The sequence below is a fragment of the Talpa europaea genome (genome assembly GCF_964194135.1).
Source record: "Talpa europaea genome assembly, chromosome: 1".
NCBI lineage: Eukaryota > Metazoa > Chordata > Mammalia > Eulipotyphla > Talpidae > Talpa > Talpa europaea.
In genome coordinates, this window is record NC_140073.1 from 59,156,667 (window position 1) to 59,179,847 (window position 23,181).

Here is a 23,181-nt window from a genome sequence, read left to right on the forward strand (position 1 = left end):
TGTACCACATCTTCTTGATCCAGTCATCTATTTTTGGGCATCGGGGTTGTTTCCATAGCTCAGCTATTGTAAATAGAGACACACTATGGTGGAGGGAGGGGGGAAGGAGGGATTAGGGTTAAAATAAGGGTTGTGGGAATTGCATAGGGAATATAACCAAGATGAAAATGCATACACTGTGCAAAAATGAAAAATTATTTAAAACATATAAAATAAAATAAATAAAACAAAAAAAGAAACACTTTGAGAATTACCTGACAACATAAAGAAAGGAAATGTAAGAATCATAGGAATCCAAAAACAAGAGAGAGAGAAAGGAGATGAGAAATGGTTTGAGGAAATTATTGAAGAAAATTCCAAAACATGAAAAGGGAAATGAACATAGAGATGCAGGAAGCTATAAAACACAAAACTACATTTAAAAAATGAAATCTATAGCAAAGCATGTAGGAGTAAGTCTTTTAGGAGTCCAAGACAAATATAAAATTTATAAAGCTGAAGAGGGGATGAGACAGATGACTTACAAAAGGGATACTGATTAGGCTAAAATCAAATTTCTTTAAAGAAATACTGGGAATGAAAAGAATAAAGTGACATATCCAAAATACTCCAATACAAAATCTTCCAACCAAGAACACTTTATCCTTTAAAGTTTTCCTTCCTACATGAGTAGGAAATAAATATTTTCTCAGACAAGCTAAATCTTGGGAATTGCAACCACTAATCCCCCTCCCCCAACCAAGAAATATTAAAGTGAACTTTAGGATTTACACCAAAGAGAGTAATGAACACAAATAACTGAACAAGGAATTAAATCATGAAATATAATCCAAACTTCTGCTACCCCCAGGAAACACACCTAATTTCCAAAGATAAACGTAGACTGAAAGTAAAGAGTTGTGACACAGTTCTACCAGCAAATGGCACCCCGATGAAGTCAGGGAAAGGCATAATTATATCAAATAAAAGAGACTTCCAATTAAACAGGTGACAAAAGGCAGGGATGGACACTATATAGTGATCAAGGGGACAATGTAACATAAAGATATAACAGTTATCAATAATTACTCATTGAATGAGGCAGAACTGATACATATTAAACAATTATGAGCAGCTCTGGAAACAGATATTGGAGAAAAAACATATGCTGAGAGATTTCAAAATTCTACTCACCAATGGACAGATCAATAAGAAAGTAAATAAACCACATTACACTTACCCCAAATAAAGATTTAGACCACACAGGCCTAACAGATATTTATAGGGCGCTGCATTCCCCCCAAAATGAATATACATTTTTCTCAGGTGCACATGAATCATTCTCCAGGATTGAGCACATACAGGTTCACATGACAAACATCAACATTTACATGAAAAATGAAATCATATCAAGTGTGTTTTCTGACCATAAATGGATCAAACTGGAAAGCAATCACAGAAAGAAAGCAAGGAAATCCTCCAATATACAGAGACTGAACAACACATTACTGAAAGGACAGTGTGTTAATGGAAATCAAAGATGGAAAATGAAAATAATGAGACTGATGATAATAAGGACATTATTAAGAAGAAAGTGAATAGCAATACAGGTCCACATCAACAAACAAGAAAGAATCCAAAGAAATAATCTACTATCTCATGGAACAAGAAAAAGAACAACAAAGTCGAAAAGCTAGTAGAGGGAAAGAAGTAATAAAAATTCAAGTAGAAATAAATGAAATAGAAGGAAACAGTCCGTAAAGATCAATGAAACCAAAACCGGGTTCTTTGAAAAAAAATAGACAAACCTCTACATAGGTCTACAAAGAAAAAGTGGGAAAAATTTTTAAATAAATAGGATCATGAATGAAAGAGGAGAAATTACAGCAGACATAGCTGAAATCCAGAGGATAATAAGGTGCTATGAACACTTGTGTGCAAACAAGTTCAACAGTCTAGATGAGATGAACATAATTCTTGGAATATACAATCACCAAAAGCTGAATACAAAAGAAAGCAATTACAAACATGGAAACTGAAACAAAGATTAAAACTTCTGAAAAAAAAACAAAACAAAAACAAAAACAAAGCAAGGACCATAAAACCAACAAAGCATGGTTTTATAAGTCGGTTCTAACAAATGATTAAAGATGAGCTACACCTATCCCGCCCAAACTTTTTCAAACAACTGACTAATAAGGAACTTCCAAATATATTTTAGGGGCTCAAATCACACTAATACCAAAACCGAACAAAGACAACATAAAGAAAAAAAAATAAAACAAAACAAAACTAAAGGCCAATATCACTAGAGAACACAGATGCTAAAATCGCCAATACAATCTTAGCAAGCCAAATCCAACAATGCACTAAAATAATTATACACAATGATCAAGTGGAATTTATTCAAGGGTGATTTAATATATGAAAATCACATAATATAATTTATCAAATCAGCCAAAGGCAGAGCAAACAGGTGGAGAACAATGGACTATGGTGAAGGACTGTGGATGCTTGGTAGTGGATATGGTGTGGTAACATACATCTGAGGGGCGATCCTATACATCTAAATCATGTACAGTGTCATGAACCCATGTTACCTCTAATAAAAAAAATTTCCTTGTTATATTTTAACAAACCTTAACCTTTGCTGGTATCACCATTGTTGATGCCACCTGGTTTTTAAAGTCAATTCTCTTGATTATTTAATCATTACCATATGACTTACAATGTGATTGCAATTTTTGTTGGCAAGATTATTTCTTGACTAGAAACTAAAGTTGAAAGTAGGAAATTAGTTTTCCTCATCCTGGTGTACTTACTGTAAAGCAACATTTGACTCATTTTGAAGTCTTATAGGTAGTGTTGAATGATTGAATGAATGACTCTGGTAGGTTTTATCTCCTGAGACAACTTAATTATACAGAGAAACCTCCTGTTACTATACTATCATTTATGGATAGAAGCAGGAATTGGATCTGTCCTCTGACATTCATTTGTTTATTCTCCTGATATATGAAACCTTTACTATGTGCCTGATCATGTTAAAGATAACAGAAAATAACAGAATGTAGTTCTTGAATTCAAGGATGTCAAGAATATATTCTAAAGCTCATGTTATCCTTTAAGCAGTGTGCCAATTTATGAATGCTGTAAATATTAATAATAATTAAAACGTTTCAAGTTTTTCTAAACACTGTTTTTTTTTAATTTGGCTTTGTATATTGGTAATTCACCTTATTATTTTTTTAAATAATAAATTTTATATTTCCCCATACAATTGCAAACCCCCCATTCTGACCCCAATCCCTCCCCTCCCGCCCCTCACCCCCCAAAAAGTGTCTCTGGTTCATAGTTTTTTGTTGATTTTGATTTTCACTTTCTTATAGTTATTCATAAACACTGATATTTATTGATAAGACTCGTTTATCACTTTAAGTGTAGTATACTCTGGTTATATAAGTATTGTTTTATAACAGGTTACAGCCACTCTCCCCTTGACATAGTTTATTTAAACAGAAGGATTATTCTTATCCATTCTATAATAAACAATAAATATGCTTACTGTTGCAAGTCTTGTTATATTTGCTGTTCTCCTGTGCAAAGCCTTCCAGCCGGCACTGAAAACGATGCTGCCAAAATTCTTGAAACCAAGGGTTTCGGAGGTTTGTTTCTGGCCGGAGTTTCAGATAATAATCATCAAACCACTTGACATCTGGAGATTGGAGCTTGATTGTGATTCCTCCAACAGCTTCTCGCTGATAACCATCTGTCACATCATACCTGTCAGCCCAGCCATCACTGTAGGGAAACAAACCCCCCCTCTGTTTAGAAAAGATATTTCTTAGCAAACAGTTCCATTTACTTTCCTTTTGAAAACATTAGTCATTACATGTTTACTCAGACCATACTATGGCTCTGCAGTACACCTAAGTGATTATTGAAATAGCAACTTCTTAGAATAAAAAAAAATACAAAACATAGTGGAAACTTTAAGTCTAACAGGAGTGGAAGGTGCCAACCTTACTATGAACTGCAGGGAATAACTTGGCATTTTGGCAGTCTTTTACTAGATGAAGAAAACCATACATGCATGGAAGCAACATAATATCACTAAGATAATTGACTGACCATTTCATAGCCAGGTCAATTTAATTTTAATACATCCTTTTCTTCATAATAGTCATTTTCATGATCATAAAATAATGAAAAAAATCTTTCTAAAACATGTCAATCATTAATTTAACCATCACATGGCATAATATCCATTTTTAACATTTTAAAAGTAAGTTTTTAGCAGGTTAAAAGTGCTGATTATGGTTGCTTCATTAAATACTGATTAATTTGCGACTCAGAAAAAGTTTTTAGTAGGCCACAGTCCATATACCCTTTAGTGTTCCATGGTATTTAGCTAATATATTAAAAAGATACATATGGATTCATAATTTGCATTAAAATTGTTGAAAAACCTTAACAATGGGTCATCAAGAATGGTAACAGGGGGCCTCCCCGGTGGCCCAGCAGTTGAGCACTGGGCTGAGAGGCTGCCCGCAGCCTCTGCAGCTCCAGTTCAATACCTCTCCTGCTGTGCCTGCTGCTCCCCTCAGCAGTGTATTTTGTCAGTCTGCCTGTTCTGTTCCCTGCTCTGGCTCTGGTGACTGTACCCAGTGCTTATATAAATAAATAAATAAATCTTAAAAAAAAATGGTGACAGGGATCATACTTCTCAACATCACGATCATTCTTTTTCTTTCTTTTTTTTTTAAATTTATTTATTTATTTACACAAGCACTGGGTACAGTTAGAAGCGCAGGAGGGTGAGAGAATTCACCAGAGCCAGAGCGGGGAGCAGAGCAGGCAGAAGGATCAAAGCACACTGCTGAGGGGAGCGGTGGGTGCGGCAGGAGAGGTCTGCGCGCCATGTGGGACCCTCTCCCGGCAGCTGGGGATCAAACCAAAGCTGCAGAGGCTGCGGGCAGCTTCACAGCCCAGCGCTCAACCGCTGCGCCACCCCGGAGGTTCAACATCACTATCATTCTAAACACTGATCACTCAGAGTAATCTAGGGATGATAAAATAAGTTTGAAATTATCTCACGTTATAAAAGTATAATAGAATAAAGAAAACTATTCTAAGCTTATTTGGAAAATTCATGCGATGCTGCCATGGAAACAGAAGACATGGATGTTTAAAAAATGTGGTCACACTTTGGGGCATTCAGAATAAAAGAGACTGGCTTTCCTATCCTCTATCTTACTGATGTATGCACATTTACCGTGTATCTGTTGGGACCTAGAGGCACTATCTTTCCTTTGAAAAATGGTTTCTCTTTCAGGAAAGATAAAGTCAAGTGAAAATTTACTAGTGAAAAAAAACAACTAAGATCACAAAGGGAAGAGAAGACCTATGGTGAAAGCTGAGAGGAACAACAGAGTGAAGTCTCCTGAATACAAAGCAGCAAATTGTTGGTAAACTGGGTTAAGGAGAAGTGGGATTTGGGGGAAAGAATTGCATTAACAATCATTGCTGATTTCATCAATATTCAGATACTTATGTTTGTTAAATTATTAATTTCTTATCTTAATTAAATACATCTTAATTAAATATATATATATTATAGACAGAGAACACCTACACATATTTGGGAAATAAAATCAGTACTGATAAAGCTAATGTGAAAATAATTAAAGTAATTTTTAGAGCATGCATTCTTTCTTAGTATGCTCTGCTACATCAATTCTGACTTAAAAATGATAAAGTTGTTCCAAATGTCATATCCTACTAAGATATCACAAAAACTTGAGATCAATTGAGATATTTCCTACTTTATAAGTGGCTGGAAGAGGAGAACAAATAAACAAAATATATAAATCATTTCTTCCTATAAATCCTCCATACTCCCGGGGCTTAAGATAAATTTATGTATTGTCTAAATATCACTGGGGGGCTTCCCTAGTGGCTAAGGTCCTACACAACCTATGAGGCAATTCACAGCTACTGCAGCACGAGTATGATAGAGTTTGATCCCCTGTCTCGCCCACTGCTCCCCTCAGCAGAGTATTTCAGTCAGTCTGCCTGCTCTGCTCCCCGATCTGGCTCTGGTGAATCTTCTCATCCTCCCGCGCTTCTGACTGTACCCAGTGCTTGTATAAAAACATACATACATACATACATACATACATACATACATACATACATAAATCTTTAAAAAAATAAAATAAATCTTTAAAAAAATTACTGGCTAGAAGAAGAGAAAAACACAAGCAAGTAAGATAAACATTTTTTCTCTAATTCCCCCTTTTCATGAAGATATTTCATTTAAAAAATCTATGGTGAAATTTCCAATACTGTTGTGAAAATCAGGAAAAAATAGAGTAATGTAATATGTACTGTTGAATTTGGTTACTTCACACATTATATTCCCTCAAGTTTCTCATTTTCAGCTCCAGAAGATTTTATTTAAAGCTGACAAGTTGAAATGCAGTGGGCTTGTTTGCCTCATTTTCTCTCTCTGTTTTGGAGGGCTTATTATATCACTGATATGAGAGTGTGGGTCTCATTGGCACTGGAGAGATGCATGGGCGTGCTGCAAATGGGACAGGAAGCTCTGTTTGTCAAGCAGAGCCCCATTTTCCAAGGAAGTGGGAATTTAAATTGCTCCTTTTGTTAATGCTAGCTTTCTCTTATGTAACACTGTGATTATGAATATTACATAAGCAGTATAACATTATAATGGGTCCAATTTACCCTTCACAATTCATTCACTGAATTTAATGGGGGTTGTAAAAAGCTTGTCTTGATAAACTTTTTTGCAGGTAATATTTCTATTAAAAAAAAAAAAAGTGCCAGAAACAGCATGTTAATTTACTCATCTCTCACCATGTTCTTTAGTGTTTTGTTTTTTTTAAACATGTTTCTTCTCTACATTTAAGAATTTAGCAAAGGCTGATGTTTTATTAATAGCCTGTAAGTTAGAGTTGTGAGCTTTAAATAATTTTGTTTGACCAGCATAGGGTACAAGCTAGTGCTACCCCAACCACTGTAAGGTGCCAGGAATCCCCACCTGCCACCTGCTCCAGTAGGTAAGAGCCTGAACCAGCACAAAAAGAAAAAACAATAAAAATTCTAAGGCCCTGCAAGGCCCAGCCTGCCATCTATCCCACCCAGTAAGAGCCTGTGCCAGTATGGGGGAAAGCTCTACACACAGCAAAAACCCTACCTATGCACCACGGCCCCAAAACAAATAATGGGCATAATAGAAATAATAGAGGAAAACTTCTCAAACTTGGAAAAAGATCTAAATATAAAAATTCAGGGTTCTATAAGAATCCTGGAGTAACTAGATAACATGAGACCTACACTGACATTTAGTAATAAAAATTCCAAGAGTTCAAGTCAAAGCAAGAACATTGAAGCTGGCAACGGGGAAGAAGCAGATGACCTGCAAAGTAATGCTGACCAGGATAATGTCATTCTTCTCCGAAAAAAAGCTACATGCAAGGAGAAAATGGGATGGTGCACTCAACACATTCAAAGACAAAAACTGCCAGCGAAGAATACTTTATCCTGAAAAACTGCCCTTTATATCCGAGGGGGGAATAAAAGTCTTCTCAGATTAATAGAAGTTGAAGGAGTTCACAAATACTTAACCCCTCCTCTATGAAAGATTGAAAGGTGTTCTAGAATCAAGTTGAAGAGAGGAACAACTCAAAGAATTAAACAAGACAATAGATAGAACCAGAAAATTATGGACAAAATGGCAGCAACTAATTTTCATTTTTCAAAAATCACTCTAAATGTAAACAGACTGACCTCACCAATTTAAAGCACAGAGTATATTGTTGGATTAGGAAACAGAACCCAACCTTCTGCTGTCTCCAAGAGATATGCCTGAACTTCAAAAATGAAAATAGGTTCAAAGTAAAGGGCTGTAAAAGAAACCGAGAAGTCAATGGAAAGGAAAACAGGGACAGACATAACTTATATCAGGAAAAAAGCAGACTTTCAGTTAAAACTGGTAATAAGAGACAAGTATGGACACTATATATTGATTAAGGGAACAATAGTCAGGAACACATAATGCTCAGTGTGCACTTGCCAAATTAAGGAGCACCAAAATAAATACGGCAACAAATATCAACTCTATAAATAATCATTGAAAACGCACACACACACACACACTGTGAGCAGGGTACTTCAACACCCAACTCCCACCAGTAGATAAACTAGACAGAAAATAAACAGGTGCACAAAAACCTTAACAAAGAATTATACCACATGGTTCAAATAGACATGTACTGGGCACTGTGCTCCCGAAGGGGAGAATACACATTTTCCTCTAGCGCGTATGTGGCGCGGGCCATGCTACCATGCTGTCCGACAAGGTCTGGGCATGGGGGAAATTTATGAAAAGTCAGAAAGCTCCATAGCTGATTCCTGCTACTTCCTTTCATTTGTTTGTGCCAGTTATTGAAATCATGGAAATTTTCTATAGGCTTTAGACTAACACAATGAGTGTTGGCATCAATGCCAGTTTCGGGAATGCATACCTCAGTAGTTTGAAAAATGTACCTTCCAACATGATTGATAATGAAACGGTTTCCAATAATTCTCCACGTCCTCCAATTTGTAATTCAGTTACCATGAGTAACACTGAGTTCTCTAACAAACCACACTTGATAGAACTGGTGGAACTGAGCCCAGCAAAAGTCCCCCAACAACAGAAGGCCCTAGTTGATCAGGGGGGCAAAATGGTCCGAAAGAAACACCACATATTGTTCCCATGGTACCGGGACCCCTTGGTTTTATATAGGAAATAGGAGGCCATCCTCAATCTTACAATGCCTGCTTAGCTTTGTTTTAGTTATCTATCTTGACTGCATAAATCACAGCACCTGTTTCTATTTTCTGAATAACAAACATCACCTAGGGAAATATGTAACCAAGTTAATGTAACCAAGTGACCAAGTTAATCATAGACTGGGAAAATTTAAAACAAAGGACTGTGCACTGTTAATGATCATTGATAATTTCTGAAACAATGTAAAAGTAAAATCAATCATGATTGCATGATGTAATGATCAAATAACAATTTCTGATGTATAAATAAAGACCTGCTGAGACCCTCAGTGGGAGATTGGGAGATGTCTGCACTCTGATCAAGTGTCAGTGTCTCCTCACTACCTCATCTACCTCATCTCCCCCTCTCCCCTCATCCCTCCACTTCGCCAATGCTGTCTCATCCTTATGGAAACCTGACTCTGGTGGGAGCTGGACTCTGGCACATATGGGATATTCTACAAGTTAGACCACATATTTAGCCATAACACAAGTATTTATAAATTCACAAAGATTGAAATTATACCTAGTATTTTCTCTAGCCACAAAGGCGTCAAAATAGAAATCAAGTACAAAAAGAAATCTGAGAGATTATTTAATACATGGACACTGAACAACACACTACAGAATGAATACCGCTACAATGAGGCAGCACCTTCTAGAATTTATACCAAGAAACAAATAAAAGCTCAAATAAATAACCTTCTCTCTCATCTTGAGGGATTACAAAAAAGAAGAACGATAAAAACCTAAACCCAATAGAAGAGAAACTAATATAAATCAAAGCAAAAATAAATGAAATAGAAGTCAAGAAAACGGACCAAAAGATTAAAAATCCCCAAACTGGCAATTTAAAAAGATTAACCAATAGAGAAAATTCTAGCTAAACTCACTAAAAAGGGAGAAATCACAATAAATAGAAAAACATGAAAGAGGAAGAGTTACAATCAATAATGTCAAAAATTGAGAGGTAAATTGGAGATTACAATGAATGTTTATATATTAAAAAATTAAGTAACTGGGGCCTCCCTGGTGGCGCAAAGCGTTGGGACACAGCCTGTGAAGCAATCGCAGCCTCTGCGGCAGGAGTTCCATCCCCTGCCAGGCAGGAGAAACCCACATGGCATAGCAGACCTCTCCTGACTTGCCCGCTGCTCCCCTCAGCAGTGTATTTCAGTCGATCTGCCTGTTCTGCTCCCGACTCTGTCTCTGGTGAATCCTCTCACTGCCCCCACCCCATCTCTGGCCTGTACCCCAGCTCTTGTATGCATAAATAAATAAATCTTTTTTAAAAATTTCAGTAATCTAGAAAAGATGGACATACTCTAAGACTTATGCAATCGTCTGAGTTTTCTCCATTGGTTAATCTTTTTAAATTGCCAGGTTTTTTTACTTTTTAATTGCACAATGAATATAAAGGAATTTCTGTAAACCTAACATATGCACATATATACATATGTATATACATACATACATATGTATATACATAGACATATATGCAAAAGAGGGTTATTCTCTTTCAGCTTTTGGAGAATATCTGCTACATAAATCCCAAAGAAGTTAGTTTAATTTCTGCTTAGCAGATGCTGAATTGACTTCAGGTTATTAAATATTAGTTTTTTCCTATAAATATTCATTAAATATTAACAATTACATGATAGGATATCTCCACACAAGGAATAATACGATCAAAAGTAAAATGAATTGACAAGGAAAACTTGCTCAATTTTCTATTATCTAATGCATTTCATCACACTGAGGATGGACCATCAAGATTCTGACACTAATTTAAGGATTTGGTGACATATATTTTACCAAACAGGAAAAAAAGAAGGGGAGAAAAATAAGGAAATAAATGAGAAACCTAACATGTCAGGCTTTCAGGCCAGGCACATCTCTCTCTCTCTCTCTCTCTCTCTCTCTCATCATCTATTCATCCACGAACTGATCCATGTATCTCTCTTCCTACTGGTGGACATTTTGCCCATCTCTTCATAACCATTTTCATTATTTTTCTCCAATTATTTGATAGCAATTTTCATTATTTGAAAATTTACCCAGTCACTAAAATTTATTTTGAAATCCTGAATCAATACTCATGGAACTTTTGTTTTGCAGACATGCACAGAACAGCAGAAACTTGGAATCTCCTGATATGTACAACCCCGGCCTAAGTTTGGGCAAGGAGTTTTGTCGTTTCTGCCTTCACATTGTAAACAAGTGCATGTTTGTTGTTAGGCACACACTTATCAAACACAACTAATGTGAGTAGCAAGAATTGAAAGCACATATATATATTATTTTTTTAAAGATTTATTTATGCATACAAGAGCTGGGGTTCAGGCCAGAGGTGTGGGGTGTGTGTGAGAGGATTCACCAGAGACAGAGCGGGGAACAGAACAGGCAGATCGACTGAAATACACTACTGAGGGGAGCAGCGGGCGAGACAGGAGAGGTCTGCCCTGCCATGTGGGTTTCTCCCCCACCAGCGGGATTGAATCTGCGCTGCAGAGGCTGCAGACAGCTTCACAGCGATGCGGAAAGCACATGTATAGTCTTAGTTTGGACGTTGTATTACCTAGGTTTGCACTCTTTCATTGACTACAGAAACAGATTAATTTGGACAGGAAACAGGAAAAACATTTTAACTTGCTTAACTTGGTTTAACTAGAATGGTGAAATTTCATATACGTGTATTCATTCTCAAAACACCTCCTCAGTAGATACATCAGCTTCTTTTAAATCTTCCTCGCAGACGTGCTTAACTAGCAAGAATTTACTTTCATTTTCTTCCAGAGATTTCATTACCAAAATATATACCCCTACTCCACAATCTACCATTCCTCCTGTCTCCTCTCAACCCCCAATTGATTTTATTTCTTATACATAGAATTTCATGAAAGTTTACTTTTAGCTATTTTATTTTTTTAAGATTTTATTTATTTATACATACAAGAGCTGGGGTACAGACCGAAGGTGCAGGGGGTGAGAGGATTCATCAGAGACAGAGTGGGGAATAGAACAGGCAGATTGACTGAAATACACTGGTGAGGGGAGCAGGGAATGAGGCAGAGGAGATCTGCTGGGCCATGTGGGTAGCTCCCTGGCCGGCCAGGGATCAAACTCGTGCTGCGGAGGCTGTGGACAGCTTCACAATGCTGTGGTTAACCCCTTGAACCACCAGGGAGGACCCTACTTTTTAGATATTTTCACAAACGATTCTTGTCTTAAGCAAAACTGATTCTGTAATTATCCAAATAAAATTAATCACCTTCCCCTTTCGAACATTATTAAATATCTACCGATCTTAAACCAAATTACTATGCGGCAACAAGCAGCCCCAATATCTTAGTGATTTAGGGGAAACATTTACTTCTTGCTCAGCCAGGTAGCTTTTGTTTTGAGACATAGTCTGAAAGAGCAGTTTTCTTCTTGGGCACCATCGATCTCATAGAAGGGGAAGTAGGGAGCATAGTGTAACAATGCAATGTTTCTTAAGTATTGTATCTATTCTGTATATTATTTACTTGAATGCTAAAAAAAGGGAAAATTGTTGACACTTTTCTTATCTGTGCTCCCAGTCCGTGTTTAACCTCCCTATTTTATTATATTTACTTTTGTTACCTAAACAATAGCTGTGGGCACTTGAAAATGGTTATGATTATAAAATAATTACTGTTAGGGTTTACGACCAAAAGATTTAAAATTAAATTATGCTATTTCTGGAATGTTGACCCTCCTGAGGGCTGCATAACACCAAGAAATAAAAAAAAAAATACTTTGAAAACTATGGGAAAAAAGTATATGAATTAACAAATGTTAGAGGGCTAAATAATTTGAAAATTTGTCTCCCTTATCAAAATCTAATTATGCACATAGTAGACAGTGCAATATTTCCTTCCTTTCCTATTAAAATATATTTTTAATTATTGACATGAAAAAGTAGAAGAATATTAGTAATGGAAAATTACATTGGCTGATATTTTAATAACAATTGCCATGTTCCACTCATTTCAATTCATTATTTCAGTAAGTGTTCTGCAAGGCTTTTCTGTACATTAAAACTGTAGTAGTTTCTAGTAGGTTCTAGTGCATGGCTCAAGGAGACAATAGTTCTAAGGATGACCTACTTGAATGTGCATTGTTGACTTCCAACCCATTAGAAATTTCCTCAGATTTTCTTCAGACATTTTTTTTTTCCTTTTTATGCAATCATTCCTCAATTGGTGCAATTCATTACATTTCCAGTCAATGAATCATCACTAACTGAAAATTATATTCCTGCCCTGTCCCCCTGAGATTACTCCCTGATAACCTCAGTTAGTATTTTGGGTATTTCCAAGTTCTTAGTTCTTACATTTACAATTACTTAAAAAAAAAAAAAAGATTTATTTATGCATATAAGAGCTGGAGTACAGGCCAGAGGTGTGGGGAGCAGAACAGGCAGATTTATTAAAACACTGATGGAAGCAGTGGGTAAGTCAGGAGAGTTCTGCTGTGCCATGTGGGTAGCTCCCTAGCAGGGGATCAAACTAGTGCTGCAGTGGGTGCGGACATCTGTGTGGCGCTGTGTCTTAACCCCTTGCACTACCAGGGAGGCTCCACATTTACAATTTCTTGATTAATTTACATGAAAGAAAAATTACATACAATGGGTATGTAATGATTACACATTATTTCCTATAACTCCATACATTTCTTAGGGGAACATCTGCCATGGGAAAATAACACACATCACATTAAAGTTTATTTCTAAAGGATCAATTAAAAAAATAAAACTAAAAAAGCAGCAATCAGAGTCATAATTCCTGGAAGTTAATTATTGTTAAATATGTGTCAGGAGATATGAGTGTGTGTGTTGAAGAGGGGAGAGGGTGTGGATATGCCAGACACACACACATTTTTTTTTCTAACTCACTGCAATCTTTAGTTATCATTATTATCCTGGTACTGCTAAGACTAAGCACACAGATGTGTGCTGGAGACATAGCACACCGATATCATTCCTCAAATGTATCACACTTTTATACCTCCGAATCTTTGAGTTTGCCATTCCCTCTGCACAGAGTGCCAACCCTTCAACTCCTCATTTTTGTACTGATTTGATAAATCCAATTCATCCATCAAGAAGTCAGAGTAGATTTAATGCAAATTACCAAAACCTTGCTGAAGGTCCCCTGGGCTTAATAGTTCTCTCCTCTCTGCTTCCAAAACACCAAGACATTATCCCTTTATTTACTGAAAAAATACTGGGTAACTAAATGTGGGGAATAGAAGTAACATTATTATGTTTATAGCTTTGGATTTGTCATCCTTTTCAAATTAGGTGCATTTATTCCTGTCATCCTCATGTAGACTGAACATTTTATGTTCATTCTATGTTCATTAAAATGATTGATACAAAGGAAGCACTCAAGAAATATTTAATGTATCATATTAGAAAGCTGTACCTTAAAAGACAAATTTCAAGTTACAGAAATTTTTTCAAATAATTAAAAACTTGAAAACATGGAGTTATGAAAATATATTTTTCCTCAATTTAAAAATGAATATATGTTGTTGGGAAAACAATACCATTGAATGTGCCTCATAAAATAACTCTGATAGAGAAACGTCCATCTCCTCTCTAAAATCATCTTCTCTCTTCCTACCTGATGATGATGTTAATGAATACATTCATAAGCCATATCCTGGCATCATTTTTTAAATCTGTTCATAACCCAATGCTTTCTACCCACGTGTAATCATGATCTTGGCAAATATCTTACTGATAGTATTTTATGAAATATTTTCATGTTTTTTCCAATAGTGGGATTTTACTGACTGCTCGACTATCTTCACGCAATAGACCTCCACCCATTTTTTTTTTAAGATTTATTTATTTATTTATTTATACACGCACTGGGTACAGTCAGAAGCGCGGGAGGGTGAGAGAATTCAACAGAGCCAGAGCGGGGAGCAGAGCAGGCAGAAGGACCGAAGTACCTGCTGAGGGGAGCAGCGGGCGGCAGGAGAGGTCTCCTCCAGTGGCCTGGGAGCAGCCAGGGATCGAACCGGCGCCGCGGAGGCTGCGGGCAGCTTCGCAACCCAGCGCTCAACCGCTGTGCCACTGGGGAGGCACTGCACCCATTTTTTTTAACCACTGAGGGAGAAGGATGATATAGAATTTCTTAATAATGTGGGGATTATTGAATTTTTAAGAAAACATTTATAAATATAAACCACTGAAAATGAATTACTTGTTTAATTCCAAGAAGAAGCACAATGTGGCAATTTTGAGAAAATGGTAAGGTTATTTACTGAAAATCAACTTATATGTGGCGTTTGTAAAGCTTAGTTTTTCCCATTTGCAAAGGACAAGTAGATATGGATTGCAGAAGCAATATCAGAACATTCAACAGAAGGAAGCAAAGCCAGAAACCTGAAGTTTGCTATGTGCCTAGCTATGTCAGGAGATTTCCACTGAAAAAACCTTTTCCCCAATTCTCTGCAGGCCTTAGAAGTGACTATTATTAGCCTTACTGTTACCACTGAGGAAATTGAGACTGATATCTCAATAAAAAAATAAAAAGTGACCTATTCCAAATCCCCCAGAAAATAAAGAAGGGAGTATTTAAGTCCAGATCTTTTTCAAATACAAAACGCCAGTACTTTCCTTACTTTGTAGAGTCCCCAAAGTGCAGCACAGTGATAAAAACAAAGAGAAAGGATTTGAAGGGGATCATAGTTAATAGGCATGTAAAGTTGGGCAGGAAGCAGTGTGCAGGGTTGGGACTACGTAGGCCGAATTTTAACATAACATTCAAGAGTCTCACTCTCTTGTCCTTGAAGAGATGCTTGCTTATCCCACACATCCTTCTCAGAGGAGAAAAAATAAATATATTTATTATTTTGTGAATTAAACAATCAATCATTTCTCTTGTCATATCACAGCCATGTGAAGAGCAAAAACTGACAATTGTGGAAAATGCATGTGCTAATATAGTTATATAAATTATTCAGTTAAATAGAGAAAGCATGCTATTGCATCCATTCTCTTACTTTTTCAAGCACTATCTGTATTAGTGGTGTGGTGAAGGGATTTTCAAACTGTAATTAAAGTTCAAAAAATGTGACTTTAAAATCATGAGATAATCCTTAGTGAATCTGACCTAATTAGGCTGCCCCTGAAAAGTAACTGCTGCTTTCTGAAAAAAGAAATTCAGACATGGAAGCTTTGTATGAGGATAGGAGATATCTGTATTGGCTTTGAAGGTGGAAGGAGCAAGTGCAGAGTTCAACCTGTGCCTAACAGCTGGTAAGAAACAGGGATTCAGCTGTTTATCTTTGCCTTCACTATCACTGCTTCAGGTGATGTGTCTGTAAAGATGTCTTTGAAGTGAATGTCATGTAGTGTTTCGCCTATATTTCCTTCTATGTATTTTATGGTTTCAGGTCTTATGTGTAGTTCTTTAATCCATTTTGAGTTGGTTTTTGTGCATGGTGTGAGGTAGTAGTCAAGCTTCATTCTTTTGCATGTAGTGACCCAGTTTTCCCAGCACCATTTATTGAACAAACTTTCTTTGCTCCAGTGCATATTCTTTGCTCCTTTGTCAAAGATTAGTTGACCATAAATCTGTGGGTTTATTTCTGGGTTTTCTATTTGGTTCCATTGGTCCATGTGTCTGTTCTTGTTCCAATACCATGCAGTTTTGATTATTATGGCTTTGTAGTACAGTTTGAAATCTGGGAGAGTGATGTCTCCATTCCCTTCCTTTTTCTTCAGGAGGGTTTTGGCTATTTGGGGGTTTTGGTGGCTTCATATGTATTTTATCAATATTTTTTTTTCTATTTCTTTGAAGAATGACATTGAAATTTTAATTGGAATAGCATTGAATCTGATTAAAGAGCTTCTGCACAGCAAAAGAGACAATAACCAAACAAAGAGACACCCCACTGACTGGGAGAAAACTTTTGCACACAACACTAATGATAAAGGACTGATCACAAAACTCTACAAAGAGCTGACAAGATTCAACAAAAACAAAGAAAATAATCCAGTCAAAAATGGTCAGAAGAGCTAAAAAGAAACTTCTCCAAAGAGGAAGTACAAATGGCCACCAGGCTTATGAAAAAATGTTCAACATTACTTGCAATCAGGGAAATGCAAATCAAAACTACAGTGAGATACCATCTACCACCAGTGAGAATGGCACATATTAAAAAAAAAACAAAGAACAAAAAACAGCAACAACAAATGCTGGTGAGGATGTGGAGAGAAAGGAACTCTCCTGCACTGCTGGTGGGAGTGCAAACTGGTCCAAACACTATGGAAAGTTGTGTGGAGATTCCTCAACCTACTAAAGATGGAGCTTCTATATGATCCAGCAATTCCACTCCTAGGTATTTACCCAAAGGACACAGAAACATTAATTCAAAAGAGCACCTGCACCCCCTATGTTTATCGCACCACTATTTACAATAGCTAAGCTTTGGAAACAGCCCAAATGCCCAAAAATAGATGACTGGATCAAGAAGATGTGGTACATATATACCATGGAATATTACTCAGCATTCAAAAAAGATAAACACATGCCATTTGCAGCAACATGGATGGCGCTGGAAGGGATCATGCTCAGCAAAATAAGCCAGAAAGAAAAAGAAAAATACTGGATGGTCTCACTCATAGCAGGAATCTAGAAAACTTAAATAAGGGACCAGGAAAAAGAATAAATAGAAGAAAGAAAAAAATCAAAATCAACAAACAACTATGAACCAGAGACACACTATGGGGGGGGGGCAGGAAAAGGAGGGATTGGGGTCAAAATAAGGGTGTTGCTATTGTATGGGGAATATAAACATAAAATTAAAAAAAAAAAAAAGAAACAGAGATTCAGGCTTATGTCCAAAGGAACTGAATTTGGGCCTCCCCTGGTGGCACAGCGCTGGAGCACTGGGCTGCGAAGCTGCCCGCAGCCTCTGCAGTGCCGGTTCTATCCCTGGCCGCTGGCAAGAGTTCCACATGGCGCACAGACCTCTCCTACCACGCCCGCTGCGACCCTCAGCAGTGTATTTCATTAGTCTGCCTGTTCTGTTCTCCACTCTGGCTCTGGTGAATTCTCTCACCCTCCTGTGTTTCTGACTGTACCCAGTGCTTGTATAAAAAAATAAATAAATCTTAAAAAAAAAGGAACTGAATACACCACAAACTGAATGTATTTGGAAGCAGATCCTACCACAAAGCCTTTAGAAAGGACTGCATCTCTGCTAGCACACTGATTTCGGTCTATTTTACCCTGAGCAGAGAACTGATTTATGAATTCTTACCTCTAGAAAGCATGAGAAAAATATTTGAATATAGTCTTATGCCACTGATTTTGTGGTAATTTGCACAGCAATAGAAACGTATTATTCATCACCCTCCTCTTGTTTATAGTCCCTCATTTGGAAGATTGATGCATGTTAATATTGGAAGGAATACAAACGTGGTATATCTGACCCAATTCTGGGTTTATTCAGAGTAGAGTGATTTTAAAAGGCTTGTGGATTGTAGAAAGTGACGTTAAAAATTTATTTTATTTATTTATGCATAGAAGAACTGGGGTGTAGGCCAGAGATGCAGGGGATGAAAGGATTCACCAGAGACAGTATGGGGAGCAGATCAGGCAGACTGACTGAAATAAACTGCTGAGGGGAGCAGAGGGCAAGATAGGAAGGTCTGCTATGTCAGGTGGGTAGCTCCCTGGACGGGGATCGAACTTGCGCTGCAGTGGCGCTGGATAACTTCATGATGAGATTTAACCCCTTGTGCCACCAGGGAGGCCCAAAAAATGATGTATAGTATTTAACTATTAGAAAAGTCAGAACACCCATTCTCTTTGATTTAGGCTATAAGATAGCAGATATTTCCCCTTTAGCTTAAGCTGTCCCTGCAGAGATTCTTTCTTACCACATACATCTTTCTCAGAGGAAAAGCCATAGTACAGATTAATTATTTCGTGAATTAAACAATCTATTATTTTCTTGTCGTAGTTTAGCCATTAGGAGAAATGCAAAACCTGTGGCAATTGTGCAAAATTAATGTTCAATATGTTAGATAAATGATTCAGTTAAATAGAGAAAGCTGTTATGAGTAGGTTATTACAGCCATAGCTTTACAAAAGCTTTTCAGATGTTTTGTCATTTGAGTCTTGAAGAGGATAACTTGCATTTCATTCTTTGAACCCTTCTTCCAGTGAATTGGAATATTTTATTTAGTCACACTATCAAATTAAGCACACAGTTTATTCAATCAATTAATAATTATTTATTGAACATCTATAATTTCCAAGCAATAAGACAGAATTCATGATAATGTTAGTAAATATAACCTTTACCATCCCCCATTTTGCTTTTTTTAATCACATAACAGGTCAATTCTAATATACATTTTCCTCAACTTTCCTGCAGTACTTGACACTACTTTTATTTAGCAAAATCTAATGGCAAGTGCTAATTTCTCTGTGAACTAAGAAAGGAAGGGAAACTAGACTGATCAGTCACCCACTCTTCATCATTGGAGATAGGCAGGTGAAAGAAAGCTGAAGTGAAAACAGTTAACAAATAGGCTTTGCTGTCTGCCAGATATCCTATTTTTATATTTTATTTTATATAATTCTGACATCATTTTTCATTTTTGCATGATGCATGCTTTTTCGTCTTGGTTATATCACCCATACAATTCCCATTCCCCTTATTTTGACCCCAATCCCTCCTTTCCTCCCCACCCCATGCCCCCGTAGTATATCTCTTGTCTCTGGTTTATAGTTGCTTATTGATTCTGATTTTTTCTTCATTATAATTAGTCTTTTTCCTGGTCCCTTATTTAGGTTTTCTAAATTCCTGCTATGAGTGAGACCATTCGGTATTTTTTCTTTTTCTTTCTGGTTCATTTCACTGAGCATGATCCCTTCCAGTTCCATCCATGTTGCTGTAAATGGCATGAGTTTATCTTCTTGGAATGCTGAGTAATATTCCATTGTGTATATGTACCACATCTTCTTGATCCAGTCATCTATTTTTGGACATTTGTGTTGTTTACACAGCTTAGCTATTGTAAACAGTGCTGCTATAAACATAGGGGTGCAGGAGCCCTTTTGAATTAATGTTCTGTGTCCTTTGGGTAAATACCTAAGAGTGGAATTGCTGGATCATATGGAAGCTCCATCTTTAGCCAGTTGAGGAACCACCACACAGCTTTCCATAGTGGTTGGACCAAAAGAAAGAGAAACCCCAACGATTGGGAGAAAATTTCCGCACACAACATTAATGATAAAGGACTGATCACAAAAATCTATGAAGAGCTGATGAGACTCAACAAAAACAAAGAAAACAATCCAGTCAAAAAATGGGCAGAAGAGCTAAAAAGAAACTTCTCTGAAGAAGAAATGCAAATGGCCACCAGCCATATGAAAAAATGTTCAATGTCACTTGCAATCAGGGAAATGCAAATCAAAACTACAAAGAGATACCATCTCACACCAGTGAGAATGGCACATATTAAAAACTAAGCCAGAAAGAAAAACAAAAATACCGGATGGTATCACTCATAGCAGGAATTTTGAAATTCTAAATAAGGGAACAGGAAAATCACTAACTATAATAAAGAAAAAATCAAAATCAATAAGCAGCTATAAACCAGAGAGACACTATGGGGGTGGTGGGGAAAGGAAAGATTAGGGTCAAAATATGGGGGGGGGGGCTGCAATTGTATGGGGAATATAACCAAAATGAAAATGCATACATTGTGCAAAAATGAAAAATAATGTAAGAATTATATAAAATAAAATATAAAAAATAAAATTCTAACATCAATGAAAAAAAGAAATCTAGCAACAACAAATGTTGGTGAGGATGTGGAAAAAAAGGAAATCTCCTGCACTGCTGGTGGGAGTGCAAAATGGTCCAGATAACCTATTAAGCTGAACACTTTATACATATATACTTATTCTTTACCAGGAATTACATTTGTTGTATTGTCCTGAAGAAAGAAATTTTTATATTTTTACTTTATGCATGAAAAAAATTCAGCTTGGATAGTAACAAATACCCAGGAGTATAGCAAAACCAAAATTGACCCAGTACAACCTATCCTATTTTTATTATATTTTATACATTGTTGTTCATTTTGTACATTGTTTCATTTCTCCTCATGTGTTATCCCCATAAAATTACCACCACCAAGATACCCATAAATCTTCACCAAAGTTTCTTCTGCTTTTCCCTTCCCTGTTTTGCACCCACTCCCTCCCACTCCTTTGCAGAATAACTCTGATTTGTGGTTTGCCTGCTAGTTTTCTCATTCCTTGTATGTTTTCCCTATCTATGTTCCTCCTATAAATGAATCACCCAAGATTTTTTCTTTTTCCTTCTGGAACCAGTAGAGCCTATTAATGTGGTCTTTGGTCCAAATCTATGTCTAAAGAGAGGGGTTATTTTAATGTCTGTTACACACACACGTGCACACACACACTCACGCTGTCTTGGAATTATTTTTTTTTCCTTCCCTGAAGATTGGAAACAAAGAATTGCCTTAAAGCCAGTGCATTCATCTTCTGATAAAATGTCCATCATTGTAATTTCACAATACAATGGAAAATAAAGTCTCTGCTCATAAGGAAAGAGATATCTATTAAAAGATGCTCAAAAGACCTTGGTATCTGTACATAAACAGAATGGACTTTCTTCAATTCACATTTCACTTTCAGGCATTTTTTTTTCTTGATAAAATTGCCCATGACACCCACTGAAACCAAATCTGTTGTAAACTTCTCACTTGTATCAAACATGGTTCACTAATGACCACTTATAAGCTGTAAGACCAGTAAAATTTTGAAAATTGTTTTTTGTGAGAAATTAGTGTTAAAAATAGTTATTAACATAATAAACTGGGCAAAAAACATAAATTAAAAGCCTGGAAAATTTAGATGCCATTTGCCCAATAATTAATGCAAATAGGCTGAAAATGTAAATCAATCACATATTAAACACTAAACAAATACCTCCATTTCTAGCAATGACAATTAGACAAACATTTCTGGAAACACAACAGGAAAAGCTGGATAAACTTTAAAAAATCTATTTAAGCTATCAGAAAGTGATCTAGTCAGCAGGGCCTCAGAGGAAAAAGATTTTGGAGAGGAAAAAAATGTACTGAGGCAAGGCTATTCTTTTGAAGTCATTGAAAAGAAACAATGAGAAGCTACATAATTGAGACAAAGGTAGTATGTGAGGTTCAAAAGTATTTTAAGTACTAGGTTAACATTTTCATCTTCTGTGTGAGAACATAAGCACAGAGATTTGAAACAGTTGGTAATATTTTATCTCTTGTGATATTTCTAATTTATAGGCAGTTGCTGATATATTTATGAATTGAACATAAAACAATGACCAAAAAATTTGAAAAGACGATAGCTTTAGACATTCACACACTATTAAAGAAAAAGAAAAAAAGATGAAATTGTGGACCTTTAAGAAGAAAATGGTTTCATTTGGAATTTTATTTTATTTTTTTAAGATTTATTTATTTTTGCATACAAGAACTGGGGTACGGGCCAGAGGTGTGGGGAGTGAAAAGAATCACCAGAGACAGAGCAGGGAGTAGAATAGGCAGATTGACTGAAATACACTGCAGAGAGCAGCAGGTGAGACAGGAGAGGTCTGCTGTGCCATGTGGGTCAGCTCCCCTGCTGGGGATGGAACTAGTGCTGCTGTGGCTGCAGATAGCTTCATAGTGCTGAGACTTTACACCTTGCACCACCAGGGAGGCCCCTCTTTTGGGATTTTATAGGTTATATTCTAGTTTTAAGGTCAAATAAGAAAAAAGCATGTCCAATAGAAATAGGATCCAACTTCAAATGATTGCAATATCAATCTAGATTAAAATGGTCTTGTTTTCTGTCTGAAAATAGCAAAAGCATATCTTCTCTGAAGGAATGTACCAGTAGACATAAGTTCAGATTATGTTCTACATTTTTTCATAAACACTGACCATCATTTCTTAGAAAATAGGCAAGCATGGAAGAAATACCTAAATGATTAAAAGATAGGGAAAATAGGCAATAGAATCAACCCACTCCACTATTTGAATATGAGTGAATTTAGCAATAATGATGATTGATACATTCAAGAGAGCAGAAGAAAAGTCAGAGTATTTAGCTGACAAACATAATTTATGGTAAAGAAAAGAGAAATTTAATATATCAAAATTAAGAACTGAACTACTGTATTATTTTTAGTAGAATAAACAAAACCAAGATTTTACTACACCAATTAGCAAGAATGATGAACTTATTTATTTTTATATCGTTTTTATTTCTGCAGAGTATAACTGGGGTGTAGGCCAGA

The 23,181-nt window shown here is 36.4% G+C and overlaps 1 protein-coding gene across 2 annotated transcripts in view; it reads right to left on the reverse strand.

Moving 5' to 3' along the window:
- The window catches only part of GRM5 (glutamate metabotropic receptor 5), a gene marked incomplete at its 3' end in the record, with an annotated part of 525,768 nt that overhangs the window by 111,654 nt on the left and 390,933 nt on the right, over positions 1–23,181 (reverse strand). For both annotated transcript variants that reach the window (XM_084253023.1, XM_084253022.1), the window contains exon 3: positions 3,545–3,780. In XM_084253023.1, coding sequence (XP_084109149.1) covers positions 3,545–3,780 — 236 coding nt within the window. The remainder of the gene's footprint in view (positions 1–3,544; positions 3,781–23,181) is intronic.